The following is a 21,714-nucleotide window of genomic DNA, read 5'->3' as shown; positions in this document are numbered from 1 at the left end:
AACTCAATCATTCAATCTTCCTTAAGGAAGATTGCTTGCCTCCTTAAGGGTCCCAAAATACAATAGTCAAAGTTCTCCACTGTAATAGGAATGTAAATTTGAAGATCTTCCCTGCCCCTAGGCTAAAGTGCACCTGGAGCCTGGGGTGGGAGGCTTGTTTTTCAGTAGATACTTCTTGATTGGCCAGTGAGTCAATAAGGTTGTTACATTCTCTGAGCCAGGAGAAGCCTGGCTTATATATATATATATATATATATATATGCCCTGATGTGTAGCTTTGTTTTGGGGCTCACTTTGAGAAGTGTTCTGTGATTTGATCTGGATTCTGGGAAGCCATTGTCCAGAGCCCCCTGGTTTTGAAACCCAGATGTTGTTTGGTATGGATGTAATGGTTGGACAGTTTGGAAATCTGTCTACTTGATCTGTTTTTGTCTTGATAATTCTGTCTGTATACTTTGAAGTTAGGGGTGCTGACCTTTTTCCCCTGAACTAGGTGAACGATACATATTTGACTGATTAAAGTTAGCTTATTAACCCATTTTGAGTTGCTTTCCTTTATCAAAGCAGATCCAAGACCCTGTGCTGGCAGCCACCCTGGGGACTCTGGGGTACTTGCTGCTACATCCACTCATGGGGCACACTAAGTTACAAATCAGTCATTTTTTAATCATCATTCACTATTCAACCATCAGAAAACACACAAACCCTCCACCCCTAGGTCACTAGTAAATTATAGTTTCTCAGCTAGTACACAGAATCCAAGTAAAGTCTTCTTTCAGCTTGATTTGGAGTGGTCTCTCAGATTCTCTGGATCCCCTTCCATGGTCCCAGATCTTACCTGGATTCACCAAACTGTCACCTGGCAGACAGTTCCCAGGTCCTTGTCCAGCTCTCCAAGCACTTCCTGTTCCATGCTGAAGCTCACAGTGTCCAGTCCACCTTAAATTCTTCACAGTCTCTGTTCCCAGGAAGTCAAGGCTCAACAAAGCCACAAACAGGTTCTTACAAAGTACTAGCCTCACAGTCATGCTTCCTCAGTCTGTAGCAGCTCTGGCTGGCCCTCAGAAATCCTCAGCAGCTCCAGCTGGCCCTGGGACTCAGCAGAAGTTTCAGCTGGTACCCAGAATCAAAATAACTTCATCCAGGTTCTCCAAATTAAAATCATTCTTTCCAGCCTAGGGGGACTTTCCTCTTCAGCTCCAAGAAGATCTGTCTCTCCCTCTCTGGGGCTTTTCCCTTTTTAGCCCCTTCCTGTTATGTAAGAAACAGGAGTTCATACCTTCTGTTTCTTTAACAGAGGCTTAATTTGAATTAGGTGCTAAGCAGCTCTCAGCTTAGCAATACAAAAGGAACTTCAAACTTCATTACTATTACATATTCCCAGATCAAACAAAGAGTTTGACAGATAGTCACTATTTAAAAAATGTTTGTGGAATGAATGAATGAGTGAAGGCATCACAATGAAACAATCAATACGAATATCACTGCTTAAGTAGCTACTTCATGCTAGACACTGTCTAAAGCCCTCAGGATACAAAGACAAGTGAAATAATCTCAGCTCTCAGGGATTTTATAGTCTGGGGTAGGAAGACACAACATACATGTATATGGAAGAGAGCATTCAGGAGGAAAAGGTGGTTAACACTGTTAAATGCTTCAAGTAGGTGAGGTGGGGGAAAGACCACCAGGTTTGGCAATTATGAGATCTTTGGTAACTTTTCAGAGAACAATTTGGGCTGATAAATTCAGAAGTAAATTGCAGAGTTTTGAGAAGTGATGGAAAGGGAGGGGAGAGAAAGAAAAGAGGTGGGGAGGAAAAAGGAAAGAAAGAAAAAACCAGCTTTTTCTAGGTATTTGATTGTGAAAGAGGACAGATCAGAGAGGGTAAACAGAAGGAAGACCTACTGAACTCTTAATTTTTCTTATTTTCTCTACTGAGCAAAAATACTTAGGACTAGTAAGGATCAAACTAAAAGGGTTCACAGGGAGTTAGTATGAAAGATAAGTGAGGAGATGGTAAGAAAACATCTAGCTGTCCTCAATAAGTCAAAATAAGCAGGCCCATGGAAACTCTGTCTTCAAGAAAGGAAGAAACTAACAGATGTGATTGCCTAATGGCCAACTGAGGTTCTTTGAAAGGTGTGGGTAAGAAGGGCAGAAGTGTCATGGAATGGGAGAAGAGAAAGCACCCTCACTACTCTAATAAATTTAAGAATGTTAGAGCCTGCAAACCAGGGGCTATTGAGTTTTTGGTATCTCACAAAATTTTAGAATGTGATATCAAATAGATGGTTTATAAACATTTAGGAGAGGAAGCAAAGATCTTTAAAAGCTAGCTAGCTCTAGCAAGAATAGGCCATGCCCATTCAACTACATGTTCTCTCTTGGCAGGTTAAATAGCATAGTAAAACAGGGGAGTGCTATAGGTACAAATGGATTTTTTTTTCTTTTCAGAGGGCAATTGGGGTTGAGTGACTTGCCCAAGGTCACATAGCTAGTAAGTGTTAAGTGTCTGAGGTCAGATTGAAACTCAGTTCCTCCTGACTCTAGGGCTGGTACTCTATTCACTGTGCCACCTAGCTATCCCCAGAGGAAAATTTTAACAAAGTATTTCATAAAATCACTTATTTTATCCTTATTGACAAGATGAAGAGATGTGGGCCAGATGATAGTAGAGGGGGATGGATTTGGAAGTGGTAGAATGACAGGACCAAAGAGCCCCTGGAGGGAGGCCTCTAGTGGAGGACTCCAGGGATCTATTGTTGGTCTTTTGCTATTCGATATTTATATATGAATTAAAGAAAAACATTATCTCTAAAATAAAGGAGATGATATCCCTACTGGATGATGCCTATGGTCAGACTACTTTTAGAGTATTGTGTTCAGTTCTACACATTGCATTTTACAGTAAAATGGACATTACTGAGGTATAGCTGGTCTAGCACTGGGAAGGGACTAGAGACCCTGCCATATTAGAGTGGTAAAAGGAAATTAATTTACTGAGCTTTTAGATTAATAGCTTGCAAGGCACTTCTAAAATTTTATCTCCTTTAATCCTTAACAACTTTATTGAGTAGGTACTCTTTTTAGCCCCATTATACAGCTGAGGATTCATTGAGGATAAAGCTAAAAATGTAGCAAAGTAGATAGAGAGCTGGTTCTAGGGTCAGGAAGGCCTGAGTTCAAATGTAGCCCCAGAAATTTACTTAGGTGTGTGACCCTGGGCATCTTAACTTCCATTTGCTTCAGCTTCCTCATCTGTAAAATGGGGATAATAATAACAAAAACAATGATTAGCCCTTACATTGTGGGGTTATAATGAAGATTAAATGAGGCAATGTTTGTAAAGTGCTTAGCACTGTAATTGTCACATTGTAAGCATTGGATAAATGCTTATTTCTTTTTCCACCGCTCTTGAGGACCTTGAATGTCATTCTTTCAAACTTTGTCTTGGTAACTATACTGAACTAGTAAATGTTTCCAAGCTCAAAGGATCATGGCACTTCAACTGGAAGGTTTATTCACTAAAGGCCACAACAGAGATGTTCCCCTTTGTTTAACTTTGTTGTTGTTTGTCCTCTGTTCTTGGAGAGGACCATTGCATCAGGGAGGTGATAACAATATCTGTAGCATTCTTCTAATTAATTTATTAAGTTCATTAAAAACAAAAATAATATTAATGGGACACAACCTCTCCTTGATGAAACTGTGTTGGCTTTTTTGTAATCACTTTCTTTTCTAAAAGCTTTCTTTTCTTAAAATTCATTAACTATCTCTTAAATGGTTTCTTCTTGAAGTTTCCTCATAATCAAAGTCAAGTAATAATGACTTGTAATTTGTCCCCTTCCATTCTCTTTTTCTCTTTATTTTTTTAATCTCCATAATTTCTGCCTTTCTTCATGCCTGCTGGATTTTTCTTATTCACATAACGCACAGATCATGTGATTAGCAAGTTGTCAGTATAATAATGCTATCAACCTATTGACCTTAAAAGAAGGAGATAGTGGTGATGTCTATAGCTATTAAAGCAAAATCAATAAGATATAAAGGGAAAAAACAACAACTTTACTTTGGGTAAAAACTTTCTGGAAGAACATTAGAAAACTGAAATACATGGTATCCCCATTCATCTTCCCATATCCAGTTCAGATCACAAATAAATCACAACTAGTACAAGAAACCTTACCGCCTTATGTGTTAAGGTCTACTTAATGTACTACCTGCCTGATTGTAACATGGTACTAACTTAGACTGAACCTCTGTACTATTACCCCTTCCCCTCCACTCACACTCATTCTGAGTAGAAGAGACAACATTCATTCTGCCAAAACATGTGAAAGCTAAAGTAGCCTTAGGAGAGGTAAGGGCAAAGGTTGGTCTGGGCCTCATGATTTCTGGTGGCTGAGGACCTCTACCACATTTTACTGCTTCCTTCATGAACTGATGTGTCTAGGAGTGAGATACTAAAGAAGAAGCCCCCACCAAATAAAAACAAGCAATGTGGAAGGGGAGAAATCTACAAATGCATTGACATAAACGTAAGATAGAGGTAGGAACAGAAGCTCCGAGCTTCTAGCTGTGGAGTTTTAACTCTCCTGAGGAACGAAAAGAGATAAAAAGAAAAAGAATACATGAGGTTATAGCCCATAAATGAAAGAATAGTATTCATAAGGAACAAGACAAGGATAGGAATAGGGGGATAGAGGAAGTAAAATAGCATTTCTTAGAAAAAAAGGACCATAGAAGGAGGCTCCTAAAGAGGTTCAACACTGGAAGACTTTTGAATCATATACTTATTGGGCAAAGGTCAAGCTGGAGGAGGGGAAGAAAAGAAAGGAAGACAAACTAAGAAAGAAAGGAAGGAAGGAAATTAAGAAAGAAAAAAAGAAAATAAAGAAAAAGAAAGGAAGGAAGGAAAGAAGGAAGAAAGGAAGAGAAAGAGAAAGGAAGAGAGGAATGAAGAGGCATGGGCTGTGGTTTGTCTAAATTTTTTATTCTTGCCAGTACATAGACTAATGCTCTATATGCATTAGGTGATTAATAAATATTTACTCAAATTGATTTGTATGTTTGCCTGCCTTTGCAAAACAGGTGAAAATATTTATTGAAACTTCAAGGGAATCCCCTTGAGGAAGTGACATGGGAGACTACCTTAAAGTATTCCTGAGATGGGGAAAGCCAATCCCAAATTCAGAAAGTTGAAATGAAGATGACGTCTTTGAGTAAGAATAAGTGACCACCTAGGTAGGGAGGGAAAAAATAACAGGAACTTAACAAGCAAAAAATAATTGGTCACTTGAGATTTTATCCCTGAGGTCAAGGAAAGTTGCTTATTCTACTTTCAAACCCTGGGCTTCCTTCCAGAGCAAAGGATTGACTCTTGCCCTAGAGGTGAGTTAATTGTTTCATAGACTTATTGATTGTTGTCCTCAGTGCTTACTACTGCTTATTGTGAAACTAAGTTTTCTGTCATTTTTCTCCTCTTGTGTTCTTAAGGCCAAGGCAAAAATGATTTTTGAGTCTGGTAACTGGAGGGGTAAGTGGAACATTATGGTGACCAAATCTAACAGAATGGAGGTGCTGTAGGACTTCCTAAAGTCTACGTTGGCCAAGTAGGAGAGAAAACCACGGAGAAATATGCAGGGTGGGTTCTGCCCTCAGAGGACTCAACTAGAGTCACAGCTCAATGACTGAACCTACTGCTTCATGCAGTATAAACCTGGGACAGAGTGTGCTTGTGATCTCTGGATTCTTCCTAAAACTGGGGCTTCCAGGGGGACTCCCACAAAGGGACCTTCTGGTCCTGAAAAATGATCTCTGCCATTCTTTGCATCGAGGGAGCAAAGAACCCCAATGCCTTCAGTGCTCACTGCAGTAATCGTTCTACCTTTGTGACCTTGAGCAAGTCTTGTCATAGGATCGTAGATAGAAAGATGGAAGTTACCTTGGAGGCCATCTAAAGGGGGTTGGATTATATGACCCTTAAATTCTCTTCCAACTTTAAATTTATGAACCCTATTATCACTATGGTTTATGATCCCTCCTTGAGAAAGCAATATATTTCTTTCTGTTTTGTTTTTGTTTTTTTCAGGGAGAGAGACATTGGCAAGTAGCTCTTTTTGTCTTGGGAAGCACATTAATACTCTATGAAAACAAAAGCACATAATGCTTATTTTGGTGTCCACCTTAGAGTTGGAAGGAATCTTGAAGTCCACCTAACCCAATCTACTCTTGCCCCAACTCCCAGATTATTTTTATTATTATTTTTTCAATTAGTAAGCACTTGTTTCCCTTCTCCTAAAAGAAAAATAAAACTTCTAAAAAATGAACGTAATCAATCAAAGAAAATTCATACTGGCCAAGTCCAAAACTGTAGAATTCATTCTGGGTCTCAAGATTATCATTCTGTCAGGAATCAGGTTGTATTCTTCAGTTCTCTGGGTTGATCATTACACAAGAATATTCTTAAGTCTTTCTAAATTGTTTATTTTCTACAATGTTGTGCTTATCTTAAAAATAGTTTTCCTGATTGTACTGAACAGCTAATTTTTTCTAACTACTGTTAAATAAGAATCCTCTTTGTAACATAACCACAAATGCTCAACCAGTCTTTGCTTGGAAGCCTTCGGCAGGAAGTATGTCCCTCCTGTGGCAGTACACATTCTACTTTGTGATAGGTCTCATAGTACATACTCCCTTCCACCCCTGATCAAGCCCAAATTTGTGCTTTTGCAACGTTCTTTACACTATCTAAGAAAATATAGAAAGAGTTACAAATAAAGTTATGTCCAGTTCATAAGGGACAGAATGAGGCAAAAGAACAGTTTCCAGTGGTGGCTCTCAAATTTCAACTTAGTTAAGGTATCTAATGAAAAGCAATCCTCCCTAGCCAGCTACTCCTAACTCCTTTACTCTCTATGCTGGGTATACACCTCAGAGCTAATTGGTGGCACTGGGATCATTTGTGGGAAACATAGCCCTAAAAGTAAAGACCATGGAACAAACAGTAGAGATGACACAGAACTGTTTCAATGAGTAAATGGAGCCATACCAACCTCAAATAAACTAGGTTCAAATTTGAATTCTGCTACTTACAAGCTGGGTGGCTAGGTCACACAGTAGATAGACTACTGGACCTGGAGTCAGATTATGGGAAACAGCTTCCTCTTCCATACGGGTAATAAACTACCGGGAAGAAACCTTGTGATATAGGCAATACTAGCTTAGATACAGGCAGAATACAAATATGGAAATGTTCACATCCCTTTAAAGAGTCAACTTGAAAGAATTTATTTAATTTCCTTTTTTAGCATGGGGGTAAAGGTTTGCTTTCCCAACAGAGTATCTGAACATAAATATACATGTGTGTATGTATGTGTATGTGTGTGTACACATACATATACACACACATACATATACTTTTTTCCCCTACACATTACCATCGGGGTCTATCCTGAAGGATGAAGCCATTGAAAGTTCTCAATTGTTTATCCAGGTTCTAGGTGAGACATGAAGATCAGGGTTCCTGTCACTTTAAAGAAATTGATATCCCACCTACAAAATGATGAAGTACAATAGAAATATTCTCTTTGTATCACTTGTCAACCCATACATTTATTCAGCATACTTTACACATATAAACATATGCATGTTTATATGTGTACACACATGCCTTTCAATCTGCATGTTCACATTATCTGTGTGTGTGAGAGTGAGTTGTGGTTCATATAATGATATATGCATGGGCACATGTATGTACATATATGAGGGGATATTAAAGACATATATGGTTTTCATGCACATACAGATAACTGCATCTAGGTTAGAAGTGCACATCTGAACAAGTAAATGTGTGAATAGGTGTGTAAATGTGCACATCTATTTTCATTTATTCAACAAGCATTCATTATGTGCCTACAGACATTGTGCTAGGTGTTAGGTGTTATATAAAAACAGAAATTAAATTAAATAGTCCTTGTATTCTCTTTCTCTTTTTACTTTCCTGGCTGAATGCTTCCCATCTTTTCACCCACTTCCTAATCACCTTTCTTGTGCAAAACAGGGAACCTAAAGTCTCCACTGTACTCTAGGCTTCCGGTCCATTTGCCTCATCTTTCTGAAAATTGAAAAACAGTTCCCACCCTTTCCCCTAGGGAGGATAAATGTGAATATTTACACCACTGGGATAGACAGGAAATCACCAACTACAAAACTTCTAGTGCAATGGAGGGTCATTGGGACTTAAAATCTGTACTTCAAATGGGACTTAAGGTCCACTAGGCCTTATCATCTGGCCTGCCATTGACCTTAACAGCCTCTCAGGCATTGTTATCTGACCTGCCAAAGTCTCTCAAGGACACCTGTGCCTTGCCCCTCACACTAGCTGAACCATTAGGGCCACTGCACCTTCAATCTACTTTGTAGTCAAACCCTCCTATGCATGTTATCTTCTCTACTCAGTATGTAAGATCTCTTTTGCTCTAACAGAAGAAACATGCACACAGATAAGTAAATACAAAAAAAATATTTTATAAATTTTAGGAGTGGGCACCAGCAGCTGGGATAAGCCTTGTGTAGTAGGGTGTACTTAAACTAAATGAGAGAAAAATCTGTTCTCCGAACAAGGGCTGGCTCATGCAAAAGAATAGAAGTGGAAAACATAACATCATGGAGGATTTGAATGGAGTAAATAACATAAGAAAATAAGAAAATTACTTTTTTTTGAGAGGGGAAGGCAAGGTAATTGGGATTAAGTGACTTGCCCAAGGTCACATAACTAATTAAGCATCAAGTGTCCGAGGTCAGATTTGAACTCAAGTCCTCTGGATTTGAATTCAAGTCTTCTTGACTTCAGGGCCAGTGCTCTCTATTTACTGCATCACCTAGCTGCCCCAAGAAAATTATTTTTAAAGAATATCTACCTTAAATTCTATTCTAAAGAAAGGAATCTCTAGAAGTGAAAATAATTATCCCTCAATATATACATTATACAAATTTATCATTTTTATATTATATTTTCTAAAAGCAGGACATATTATGTTAATGGGTATGGCTATTATTTATCTACAAATTTGTGGATCACAAAACATTTTATAGTCATCACTTCATCTGATCAAAAGCATCAACCTCCAATTAATGTGGGAATGGGTATGTATTCTACCTTCCAGAGGAAGAAAAGTAAATACAGCAGCCACTCTACTTGTTTGCTTCTAGATCTATATTACCTTGCTTAAAAAACAAAACAAAACAAAATAAAACAAAAACAAACAAAAATTAAGAATATCTTGCTCTCAGATTCTTTACCAGGAATGCAAGATTTCCTATGATCTTTCTACTTTCCTCTAATGGCTTTGCCCCCAGTCTGGTTTCTGTTGAATAGTTTCTCATCTCTGAGCAGCACATCCATCTCTTGTTTTTCTTCCTCCAAGCATTCCAGCCATGCTCAGCTAGGCATGAAATCTTTCTCCAGGAAGGGAAATTTGTCTTCTCTCTGATGTTATCTACTGATCTGAATAATATGTACATATAATGAACAGTTCAGGTTTTAAATCACCATCATTTTTTTCAGGTGTTAAAAGCATAAAAATTAAAATGAGCATTTAAAAGACAAAAGAACAATCTTTTTGAATTTCAAAGTGCTTTCTTATAAGAGCTAGAACAACAATTGAGAGTAGGAAGCGAAGGCATAAGTTTTCCCTAGGGCGGAGAAGAAAGATGGAAAGAAAGCAGAGAAGGAAAGAAGGAAGGAAGGAAAAGAAAGAGAGAGAGAAAGAAAGGAAGAAAGAAAGAAAACTTATGCTATAAATATTGGAGAAAAAAAGAAAGGAAAGGACAGCCCTTGCTTAAGAAGCTTACATTCTAATGGGAAAGATAATATTAAACTGGAAAAGCTTTGGGGGAGAAAAGATGTCCCCTGCTCTTGACTTACTCTGGGTCAACAATGCATATGTCTGCCACACTTCCACTGTTCTGATTCTCAGCAAATCGTCTCAAAAGGTGATCCACCCTTTCCTCCTTTAGTTTAGCATGACATCTTCTACATAATAATCTCCTCACACCATCTTGCTTATGATGGATTATTTGGTCTCTCTCTCATTTCCACATCCTGCTTTAACCTTAAGGTCAGAGTCAGGTAAAGATTCTGAAATTTCAGATGCTAAGTAAGCTTATATTAGCCAGCAGGCCAGGTAGTTAAATCCTTCAAGGTTCCTGAATCCTAGCATCTTGTGGACAGAGCCTCAGACAAGCTTCCAAATATAAAGATATTTGCATGTCTGTCTGTCTGTCTGTCTATCTATCTATCTATCTATCTATCTATCTATCTATCTATCTATCTATCTATATCTATATGTGTGTATGTGATGGATTATACTTGCATAGGTGTAAACATATGCCAAAGTAGTCATACAGTCTTAACACTTAAGATCCTCAATAATCTGGTTCTAACCTACTTTTCTAACCATATTTTAATGTATTTTTATTATGTTTTTTTATGACCCCTATAACCTGAACTATTAGTTTTTCCTGACTTTATCCAGTACTATCCCACCTCCATGCATTTGTCCAGGTTACTCTCTATGACTAGAATCCCATTTCTTCACACTTGTGTCTGTTAAAATCTTTATGCTGCTTCAGCACCTAACCATCTTCTCTACAAAACCTTCTTTGATTCTTTAAGCTCAAAGTGATGTTTCCTTTCTCAGTTTCCTTATTACACTTTATTCCCATCTCTATTGCCCGTATTTATCTCCTTTTATCATCCATGTTTCTGAATATGTCTTATACTTCAAGTGGATTGTAAGCTGCTTAGAGAAAGGATTTACTTTGCTTTTCATACTTATGTCCTCAGCATCTAGTACTATGGCCAGCTCAGTTGGTGGGCTAGCAACAGTGAGAATAACGAGACGGGGGTGTAATCAATAGTCTGTTTATTACAGGACCATTTCATATAGAGCCAAAGATGCAAGGAGCTCACAGAGTTTTTTATACCCCCCGAAGAGAATGTAGACACCCCAAAAGAATGCAGACAATGTAGAAAGATCCTCCCTCAAAGGAATGCAGACAATGTAGAAAGACCTTCACTTAATCTTGTTTATTATTTACCCTTGTTTAAGGTTAGTTATTTATTAGGGTATGATTCTAGGACCATATCCAGAGGCATAAACAAAAAAAGATTACAGGGCCTCTTGCTTATCTGCCCTGTAAACTTGCAGGCAGGGAATACACCTCAAGGGACCCCAAATCATCTTTCATAATACATCCTCCTGCTTCTCTGCCCTGTAACCTTTCATGTAATTATATAGGGGAGGGAAACATTTCATTAGCAAAGCTGGTGGACTTCTGAAAGTTCTCTATAATCTAGCACAGTATTAACATATGGAGGGTACTTAATAAACTTATTGAATTGAATTAACAGTTTTCTAGCTTTTCTATTCAGTCAGGAAAGAGGTTGGGTTTAATCATATGGCAATACAAGTCTCCCTTTTTAACCATGCTTCAGGAAAATACTGTGATTACTGACTTTACTCATTTCCCTTTTATCTCCAAGAATATGGTTCCCTCTTCTTTGCTTTATATCTAATCAGCTACCAGGTAGGCTAATTCCATTTCTCTCCTCTTCTTTATTCCCATTGTCACAAGTCCTAATTATCATCCATTTGGACTAATTCAGGGGTTAATATAGAAAAATTAAGTACCTTATAGTCATTCCAATGTTGTATTCTCCTCCCCTGCTTTCCTTCATAGAAATGCTGAAATTATCTTTTTTTAGAATATGAAAACATCTAGTTACATCATTCATCTGTTAAAAATATCTCTGATAACTCCTACTTACTCCTGAGTTAGGTAGAATTGTTCTGCTTGATATTCTAAACTTTGCCCTCTTCCATGGTCCAAGCTCTAACTGTCACCTGGATTCAAAGGCAGGCAGCTCTCAGGTCCTGTCCAGCTCCTTGTTCAGTTCTTTGTCCAGTTCCCATTCCATATTGATGTTTACAGTGTCCAGTCCACCTCAAGTCCTTCACAGTTCCTGTTTCTGGGAAGACAAAGCTTGACAGAGCCACAAAAATATTCATAAACATTGCTGGCACCATCATCAATTCACTATCTGCCTGTGAAATCAAATCAGACCCACCAACAAGGTTAATAACTCAACACAAATCATCAACATTGAAATCAACACAGAACCACAAACAAGGTCCAAGAACTCAGCACAAATTATCAGTAAAGTCCCAGAACCTCCAAAACCCTCCTCCAGGATTTCTGTAAACAGACAACCAGAAAATCCTCTTTCAGGGCTTCCGGTAACGTCCCAGGATTTCTGTACAAAGTATTGCATACAAACATCAACACAGACAGAGCAGACAGAGTGCCTGTATACCACAAGCTTTCTCCTTCTTGACTCTGCCACCTCAAGAGTCCTCTTCTCAGTTTTGCTCTCTCTAGCATGGAAATTCTCCTTATATATGGTCACCAGATCCTCCCCTTCCTGTTGCAGGAGTTCACAAGTTGTGGGGTTCACACATTCTGTTTCTTAAAAGACTTGATACAAGGCTCAAAAGAAACTTGAACTAAAACAAGGTGTTAATTCAATAGCTGAAACAAGGTGTGAATGACTTCTGTTCTTGCCATTACACTTTTGTAAAATGGGAGTAATACTACATTATTGGTCTTATAAGGTTAGAGTTATAAGATTTTGTTAATCAGTTCAATACTACTAGCATTTGTGGGTTTTTTTTTAAAGGCAAAAGACTTAAACCTTTCCCTTTCATTTCCCTTTCTAACTTTGCATTTAAGTTCCAATATTTAAATTTATGATATGTTTTTGTTTCTTTTCTCTATTCTCTATTAGTGTTTTGGCATTTGAGTCTAAAATAAAATTTTGAAAAAAAAATATTTCCCTCCTATTTCTAAAGGGAAGCAATTGAATAGAAATGTTAATAACTTATCAGGAAATTCTCTTTTTTTCTAGATGCTGAGCCTTTCCACTCAGTCTCCTCCTTCCATTGCACACAACAACATTGCATGGCCAAGTACAACAAGACATGGGTAAGTGAGTTCATTCTTTTAGGACTGTCTAATGACCAAGAGTTTCAGATCTACCTCTTTGCTCTTTTCCTGGCCATGTACTTGGTGACTATGTTGGGAAACTTCCTCATCATCCACTTGATCAGGCTAGATACCCGACTCCACAATCCCATGTACTTCTTCCTTAGCATCCTCTCCGTTGTGGATATCTGCTACATGAACAGTACTGTCCCACAAATGCTCATCCACTTCCTGTCCTCAAGGAAGTCCATCCCATTCCATAGCTGTGTATTTCAGTTGTATATATCTTTGGGATTGGCTGGGACTGAGTTCTTCCTCCTGGGAGCAATGGCATATGACCGCTATGTGGCCGTGTGCTATCCCCTACACTACACAGTCATCATGCATGGAGGGCTGTGCATGGCTTTGGCTGCTGCTTGTTGGGTTGCTGGTTTCCTGAACTCACTCATGGAGACAATTATTACCTTTCGACTTCCCCTGTGTAAGAATGTTATCAATCACTTTGTCTGTGAGACATTAGCAGTGCTGCGTTTGACCTGTGTGGACATTTCTTTCAACAAGATCATGGTGACCTTCTCAGGTTTTGTGGTCATCATGTTACCATGTTCCTTGGTTCTGTTCTCCTATGCCCAGATTGTTAAAGCCATTCTGCATATCCGTTCCACTCAGGGACGTCGCAAAGCCTTTGGGACCTGTGCCTCCCATCTCACTGTGGTCTCCCTTTGCTTTGGGGCCACCATCTTTACCTACATGTGGCCGCGTACCACTTCCACAGCTGAACTTGAGAAGATGATTGCTTTATTCTATACTGTAGTGGCCCCTATGCTGAACCCTATGATCTACAGCCTGAGGAACAAGGAGGTAATGAATGCTTTGAGGAAAGCTCTGGGAAGAATATCTGATGAAAAATGAAGATCCCAATGTTTACTCCATTCCCAAGAATTAACTTTGCACCAATCACAAGAAGGGAAGCTAAGTGAAGCAGTAGCAATCATTTCCTTTCTCCTCAGATAGCTGAAGACATGGGCAATGGTGATCAGAGCTTGTAGTTTATTCTTCAACTCAACAATTGTGTATGCCTCCAATGTACAGAGAACCCCAACACTAAGGAAAATACAAAAAAAATGAATCCAACATAGTCCCTGTTTTCATGCACCTCACTATTATGGGAGATGGGACATTTTCATATAGTGGCACACCAATTTGCATATGGCTTAAAATATCTGGGCTGCATTTCACCAGTGGCCCTCCTTTATGGGGAGACTGAGCAAAGCCCAGATATTTGTGATACAGCACATGTTGTGAACTCCAGTTGGAAAGCAGACTTGAGGAAGATCAATCACATAGCTTGCAGGCAGTTTAGTAGCACTTTGAAGAATAAAGAATCAGGAAGTGGAACATAAAGATTGTTTCTGATCGGGAGGCTCTAATGCCATGCATGAGAAGCTTTCCAGGGGACTGCTGCTGTGAACAGCTTTCAAGTTTCTGATTACATCATATAGCAAACTCTCTCTTTATTCAATGACAAATCAGAGAAAAACATTCACAGAAAATCAAGGTATAGCATTCACCATATCACAACTTATCACAGAAAATCAAAATACAGCATTCACCATATCACAACTCAACAATTTATCACTAAAATGGCCACATAGTTTTCACCAAAGTGGTCACATAGTTTTCAACAAAGTACAATCATTTAGTAACTCAATCATCCAATCATCCTTAATTCAATCAGTCTTAAGGAGGGGAGCCTCCTTAATCCTTAACTCACTCATCCTTAAGAAGGGCTCCTTAAGGGACACAAAGTCAAAGTTTTCCACCCGTGGGGTACAATTAAGTTATAATATTAGTCACTAGTCAGTACTCTCTTCAGGGGTAGTGGAAAACACACAGGCCATCCACCCCTAGGTCACAAGCAAGTTACAATTTTATTAACCACTACTCAGTATCCACGGAGAGGTTTTTTCATCTTGACTTGAGGCAGGTAGCTCCCACCGGAATCCACCAAACTGTCACCTGGGTTCAAAGGCAGACAACTCCCATATTTTTGTCCAGCTCTCAGTGCAATTCCTGCTCCACATTGAAGCTCACAGTGCCCAGTCCATATCAAATCCTTCACAGTCTCTGTTCCTGGGAAAAGAAAACTTAACAGAGCCACAGACAAGGTACAGTCACCACAGTCATGCTTCCTCTAGCAGCTCCAGCTGTCCCTCGGGAAGTCTTCAGCACCTCCATTATCAAAATCAAAATCACTTTCTCCCTTTCTCAAAATCAAAATCACTTTCTCCAGGGAAGTTCCAGTCCAGCAGCAGCAGCCTAACCTTCAGATGCTGACTGAGAGAAATTCTCTCTCTCTCCAGCAGCAGCTGCTCTGTCTCCAGATGCTTATCCCAAGAAGTTCTGACTGTCCAGCTTGTGTTCTTCCTTAAATATGGTATAACACCTCCCTGTTCAGCCCCTTCCTGTCATGTCAGTCATGGGGGTTCCCAATTCAGCCCCTTCTTGTTATGTCAGCAACAGGGGTTCATACCTTCTGTTTCTTTAACAGAGGCTTAATTTGAACCTAGGTTCTAAGTACCTCTCAGCTTGTCAATACAAAGGGCTCTTCAAATTTCATTACTATTACAGAGGCACAATGTCCAGAAAGACGAGGGTGATGGTCCCTGATCAGACTACACCAGAAATATTGGGTTTTTATGAAAGACATTGATAATGGCAGTGATGTACTATATACCAATGGAAAAAAAGCAATGGATTTGGAATCAGAGTATTTGGGGTCAAATAAATACTGGTTCTGTTATAGTAATAACTACCTGAAGGACCTCAAGCAAATCCATTAATCTCTCTGGGTCTTAGATTCTTTATCTATAAAAACAAAGAGTTTGAATTTGATAATTTCTAATATTCCCTCAGGGGCAACTGGGTGGTCCAGTGGATAGATGCATCTTCCTGACTTCAAATTCAGCCTCAGACACTTATAGCTGTGTTGCCTTGGGCAAGCCATTTAAACCTATTTGCCTTATCTTCCTGAGTTTCAAATCCAGCCTTGGACACATACTATGTGACCCTGAGCAAGTCACTTGACCCTGTTTGACTCAGTTTCCTCATCTGTAAAATAAGCAGGAGAAGGAAATAGTAAAACACTCCAGTATCTTTGCCAAGGAAACCCTAAATGGTTTCATGAAGTGTCACACAACTGAAGTGACTGAACAATAATAATATTCCCCTCAAATCTAAGTCTACATAGAAGCTCCATGAAATAGTGTATAAAGAGCTGATTTTAGAACCAGAAAGACCTGGGTTCCAGACCTGCATCTGATAGATACTAGCTATGACCTCTTAATTCCCCCATGCAAGTCTCTGAGATGCCAGCCTTCATTGGTAGAGGACTTTTCTGCATTTAAAATTTTTTTTCTTATCAAGAAAGTACACATCACCTTGGATGATTTAAAAATAGCCCCATTTGTCCATATCTAGCCTTTAGTATAGCTATTAGGTTTTCTATTTTTAAGTTTAAAAATTTTAAAGGACTTCCCAGTTCTCTCCTAAATTGTCTATTTTTAAATTTCTTATAGCACAAGAGTATATGTTTATATATCATAATTTATTTAGCCATTTACCAAAGGTGGGCATTCCCTTAAATTCAAGTTTTGTTTTGTTTGTTTCTTTGCTATTATAAAAAGAACTTGTATAAATAATTTTTGTATATGTATATATGTATGTATGTATGTGTATGTGTGTATATATATGTATGTATATGTCCTTTCACTTTTTCTTTGATTTCTTTGGGGTATAGACCTAGTAGTGATAGAACTGAAGGGTTAGGCACATTTTAGCTACTTTTGGGGCATAGTTCGAAAATGTTTTTTGGATTGACTAGACCAATAGACAGTTCTATTGATATTGTATTAGTATACTTCTTTTCCTGAAGTCATTGCAACATTGGTAATTTTCTTTTTAAAAAATTGCTAATCTTATGTGCACATGGTAGAATCTCAAAGATGCTTTAATTTCTACTTATTTAATTATTAGTGATTTGGAGCATTTTTCATATGATTGTTGGTATCTTGGATTCCTTAATTTGAAAACTTATTACTTATTATTTATTTATTAAGGAATGGCTAGTAGAGGAACTTTTATGACCAAAGGTTTCCCCATAACAATGAAATAAGATGTTCAGTTATTCTTCCTATACTTTTGAAGTATACACTTTAGACCATTCATAGACCAGTAACCCGAAGTCTGAAAGTTGAGCTGTCTGTTGAAGGTTAATAGGAAAATGAATAGGACAATGGCCATGCAGAATGGAGACACCTGTGAAACATACTCCTCCATGTTTTACTTGTAGATTGGGTCTTCATACCCAATTTTTCGACACTAGCAGGGTCATGAGAAAAAAGGAATGGAGATATTATCAGATATTTCCACACTATGTTGAGGATAACTTGGCCATGGCAAAGAGGGAACACAGAACATCCACATTAAGTCCATTACACGCCAAACAGTGATCATTATCACTTTCTGTGAAAGTTCATGGAGTGGTGGGGTCAAGATAGTGGATTATGGACAGTCACCCAGCTAAACTCTCCCAACATTCCCCTCCAAACAACTTTTAAATAGTACTTCAAATAAAATTTTGGAGCAGCAGAGCCAACAAAGGGTCAGGGTGAGACCTTTTTTTATCCTAAGATTATTTTTCTAGCCTAAGAAAACCTGAATGTTATGGAGGAGAAGACTGTGGCACTGGGGTAGAGGCCTCTCCAGAGCCCACATACATAGCAGTGACAATAGCAGCCATGGCAGCAGCAGCAACTTCAGTAACTCTTAGGCCAGAGATGGCAAGTTGGACAACTGGTAAGAACGAGATTACAGGTGACACTTTTCTTATAGTAGATGTAGCTGGTGCTGATTAGTTTTGCTCATATTCAGTTCTGTGTCAAGGTTCCAGGGAAGAGAGGAGCACTAGAGGTTAGTTACAAGGGAGCAGGGACCCTGGTTACAGTTCCAAGACAAAGAGGAATGCGCATGTGTACAGCTGCAGAGGAGCAGGGGTCCTTCCTAGGTAAAGAACAGAATGCAGACAAGGAGAGCAGTGACCATATGTCTCTTAAGATAATACTACCTGGGCTATACCAAAAACTAACACCAAAAATAGTATCAAAGAAAAATGAAATTTGGGCCCAAACTCAACAAGAATTCCTGGAAGAATTAAAGAAAGAGATTGTAATGGACACTGAGATATAACAGGACAGCCACGCCAATTATAATTTGATAGGAGTGTTTATTAACTGACTGGGACTGCCTCTCAGACCAAAAGACAGCCCAGAGCCTTCTGTTAGACATAATTTTATAGACAATGTGATTGCTAGCAACAGAACATGTTTAGCATTTGTTAGCTAAACATTGTTTCCATTAGCATTGTTTCCATTGAAGCAAAGCTTTCTAGTTTTATTCTTATTAAGGCAAAGCATTCCCAGTATTATTTCTATTCAAGCAAAATATTCTCAGTATTATTCTTATTGAAACAAAGCCTTAGTATTATTTCTACTGATGTGAAACAGACCTGAATCCGTGGGAATCTGTGGCATGTTTTTAGCAACACAGGTGAAACATTTCTTTACTATTGGAGCCTATTAGGTGGTTTCCAAGGAATCCAGTAGGGGTCCCCTCTAGCAGGTTTAAGGGGGCTCTAGTGTATAATTTCTGGTGGGCACTTCACTCCCCCCTTTTTTCTGGTTCATAGTTGTATCTCGGACTCATCTGAGTCCAGGGGCATAGGCAGTTCGGAGGGCAAACAGCTTAACAGCTTGAATCCTTGGTCTAACATAGGTAGTTAGGCAGTTAATAAGGCAGGGGGTCAATAGCAACCCCGGTGACAGCAAAGCAAATGGTCCTACAAGGGAAGTTACAACTGATGTGAGCCAGGGGGACCAGTTAAAAAAAAAAAAGAGATTGGTACCAAGACATAGATTGTTGATGATGAGCCTCTCTGTCAGCCAAATGTTGACGTACAGTAGCCAGAGATTCCCGAAGCACCCTGGAGTGGTTGACATAAAAACAGCAGGTTTGTCCAAGGGTCATACAAAAGCCACCTTGCTTGAGAAACAGGAGGTCTAAACCTCAGCAGTTTTGGAGAACCACTTCGGCCAGGGAATCTAGGGCAGTCTCCAAGTAGGAGATTTGACTCTCCAAGTCCCGGATATCTGTGTAGACTTGGGAGGTGAGGGCTTCAAAATGACTATTTTCTTGTACTAGGGCCGTGGTTCCCACTGCTGCTGAACCTGCTATTCCTAGACCAACTAAGATAGGGACTAAAATGGGGACTGTTCTTTTATAGCAGGCTTGTAGCCCAAAATGTTCACGAGCCCCTTCTCCTGAATAAATGTATATCTGTGGAAGGACATGAACTAAAATGCAGAATTCGGGGGAGTTACCAGAAAGGAGGCTTTCTTGTACACAAGCAGTTAAGCCTAAGGTACAGGCAAACCAAGCATTTTTAGGGGCTAAGAAAACATTTGGTGAAAATTCCTGTTTGGGAAAAACCTCAACCACCAAAGCACAAAGGTTTGTATAGGGTGACTGCTGGAGGGTGTAGTCCCTAGATTTAATACACCAGGCTTGTCCCTGCACATCTCCTAATGTAAGCTTGGGGTGGGCAGGGAGATCGGGGCGGGTGAGTGTGGGCTTCCAATACTGAATTTCATGATCAGTTGAACCCTTTGACGAATTTTAACCTAGCCCAACAAAATAAGGGGGGGCAGGGTTCAAGCAAACTCAGCAGTCAGAAGTTAGGCTGGGATCCAAGGAATTTAGGAAAGAGAAAACAGTATCAAGAACACGAAAAGTATAAGAGTGGGCATGTAGCCTGGGGTTTGCCAAAGTAATTCCTGAACCTACAGGGGTTATGGTACAGTGTGGGTTAAGGGGCCCATGCGGAGTTTGATCAACTTCCGGAGGTGGGTTAAGAACCGGGTTGGGACCAATGGGAATGAGATCCCTTGGTACTGGAGTGCGTTGAATAGTAAACAAGGCTCCAGGCTCCCTTCTTGTAACATAAAACCTAATTCCCCAGGTCCTCCCCATTTTCCAAGTTTGTTTAGTCCAATTTAAAACCCTGATGACAACCGGGTTACCTGATTTAGGGGTATTACAATGAAATGAAATGTGGTGGTCATGGTTGCCACCGGAGACCCGGTCAACAATGGTTACACACTCCCAATTGACAGAGTGATATTTCCCGGTCCCCCCACAATCGGGAGACCCATCCTCAGGGCAGACATATGACTGGGTTGACCAAAGGCTGCTTTTCTGCTCCACAAGCAGCACCTTCGGTCCCCGCAAAATACATGCCTGTGTAGGGAAACAACATAAATCTGGGGCTAAGCAGGGTACAGAGATCCAAGAAAAGGGTGGGCTGGCCATGAGTCACATTTTTGAAATTAGAGTTCCATCAATTGTCCTAGTAAGAGTCCAAAATACAAAGTGGGAGTGTAGGGGTTGGAACCAACTAAAGGCAAGAGTGCTAGAAGCAGGAACATCACAATAGTCTCTTGATTTTCAGTTGTAAGTCACTGGTGGGTTCTGCCACCCACAGGTCTGGAGAGCTGGGAGGAGTCATCACTTTGACATGGGAGAGGTGAATCCAGGCTTTCCTTCCAGTCACTTTAACGGCAGATGAGGTAGTCAGTATAACCTGGTATGGGCCAGTCCAATGGGGCTCAAGTGAGGAGTCTCGGGGTGGTTTGTGGGTGGGCACTCAATCTCCAATATTCACTGAGTGTGCAGGATCTTAGAGTGGTGAATGAGGAGTGGCCTGGTCCACTGCCCGAACCGTGTTTTGGACGTCTCAAAGAGCCTGGAGGGACTTGAGAAGTAAATCATTAACAGTCATACATAACAGCATTCAACACCTGAAATACAATAGGAGGTGGGGTGCTGAACAGAATCTCAAAAAGAGAAGTGAATTTTACACATATGTATTCAGTTACAAATATTAACACTTGCTTAGATGATAAAATAACTACAAATTCAGATTAAAACAGCAAGTTCTTTTCTGCTTTACAATTTGTTACATCAATTTAGCAAAAAAACATGTCTTGCAAATAGAGGTTTTAGTGGGTCTCTTAGAATCACACTAGAGATTTTAAAAATTCCTTCTACAGGTATTTTCCTTCTGCGAAACAGTTTCAATGATCACTAAACCTTTGTGAAGGAAGTTAATTGAAAACTTTTAAATCATCTTAAGCAGTTTGCATAAACTTTCTATACATATTCTAATTCTAGATGAAAAATAATATTAGATTTTCCAATAAGCTAACATAAAGAAAAGCTCACATCTTTTACTGATTAGTTGTTCTGAGCATAGAAACCTGTTACAGAAGAAAAAGCCAGGGACATGTGACATTCCAAATATGTCAGGAGAAAACGTCATTGGCTCTGTGTAAATTCAGGTACAGTTACAGATATTCCATCTCATGCAGCATCTGTTCCACCTCATAGCTAGACTCAGGAATAGGTGGGAAACATTCCTTTTCAAAGGAACCTCATGGGTAAACTGAGCCAGGAGGGATCCCATCCCAGACAGAGGCTAAGATTGTCCCTTCAGCTGTTACCAAATGTAGACTTCCACCTGTTAACAGCACAGGATCACATTCCTCTGAGTAG

At 39.4% G+C, this 21,714-nt stretch overlaps 1 protein-coding gene across 1 annotated transcript; it reads left to right on the top strand.

Moving 5' to 3' along the window:
* Positions 1 to 12,984: 12,984 nt before the first annotated feature.
* On the top strand, positions 12,985 to 13,959 carry LOC138157027 (olfactory receptor-like protein OLF3). The gene has a single exon (XM_069082449.1). It carries the CDS (start codon positions 13,024 to 13,026, stop codon positions 13,957 to 13,959), a length of 936 nt encoding a protein of 311 aa, XP_068938550.1. The 5' UTR covers positions 12,985 to 13,023.
* Positions 13,960 to 21,714: the final 7,755 nt, after the last annotated feature.

This window comes from Petaurus breviceps, unplaced genomic scaffold (assembly GCF_028583685.1).
Source record: "Petaurus breviceps papuanus isolate PSGF00001 unplaced genomic scaffold, PetGlider_PUasm1.0 111, whole genome shotgun sequence".
NCBI classification, from domain to species: Eukaryota; Metazoa; Chordata; class Mammalia; order Diprotodontia; family Petauridae; genus Petaurus; species Petaurus breviceps.
This window is presented reverse-complemented; position numbering and strand designations above follow the sequence as displayed.

Excerpts from the sequence above, each read along its gene's own strand:
- LOC138157027 (XM_069082449.1), top strand. The coding sequence starts at position 13,024 with ATGGCCAAGTACAACAAGACATGGGTAAGTGAGTTCATTCTTTTAGGA.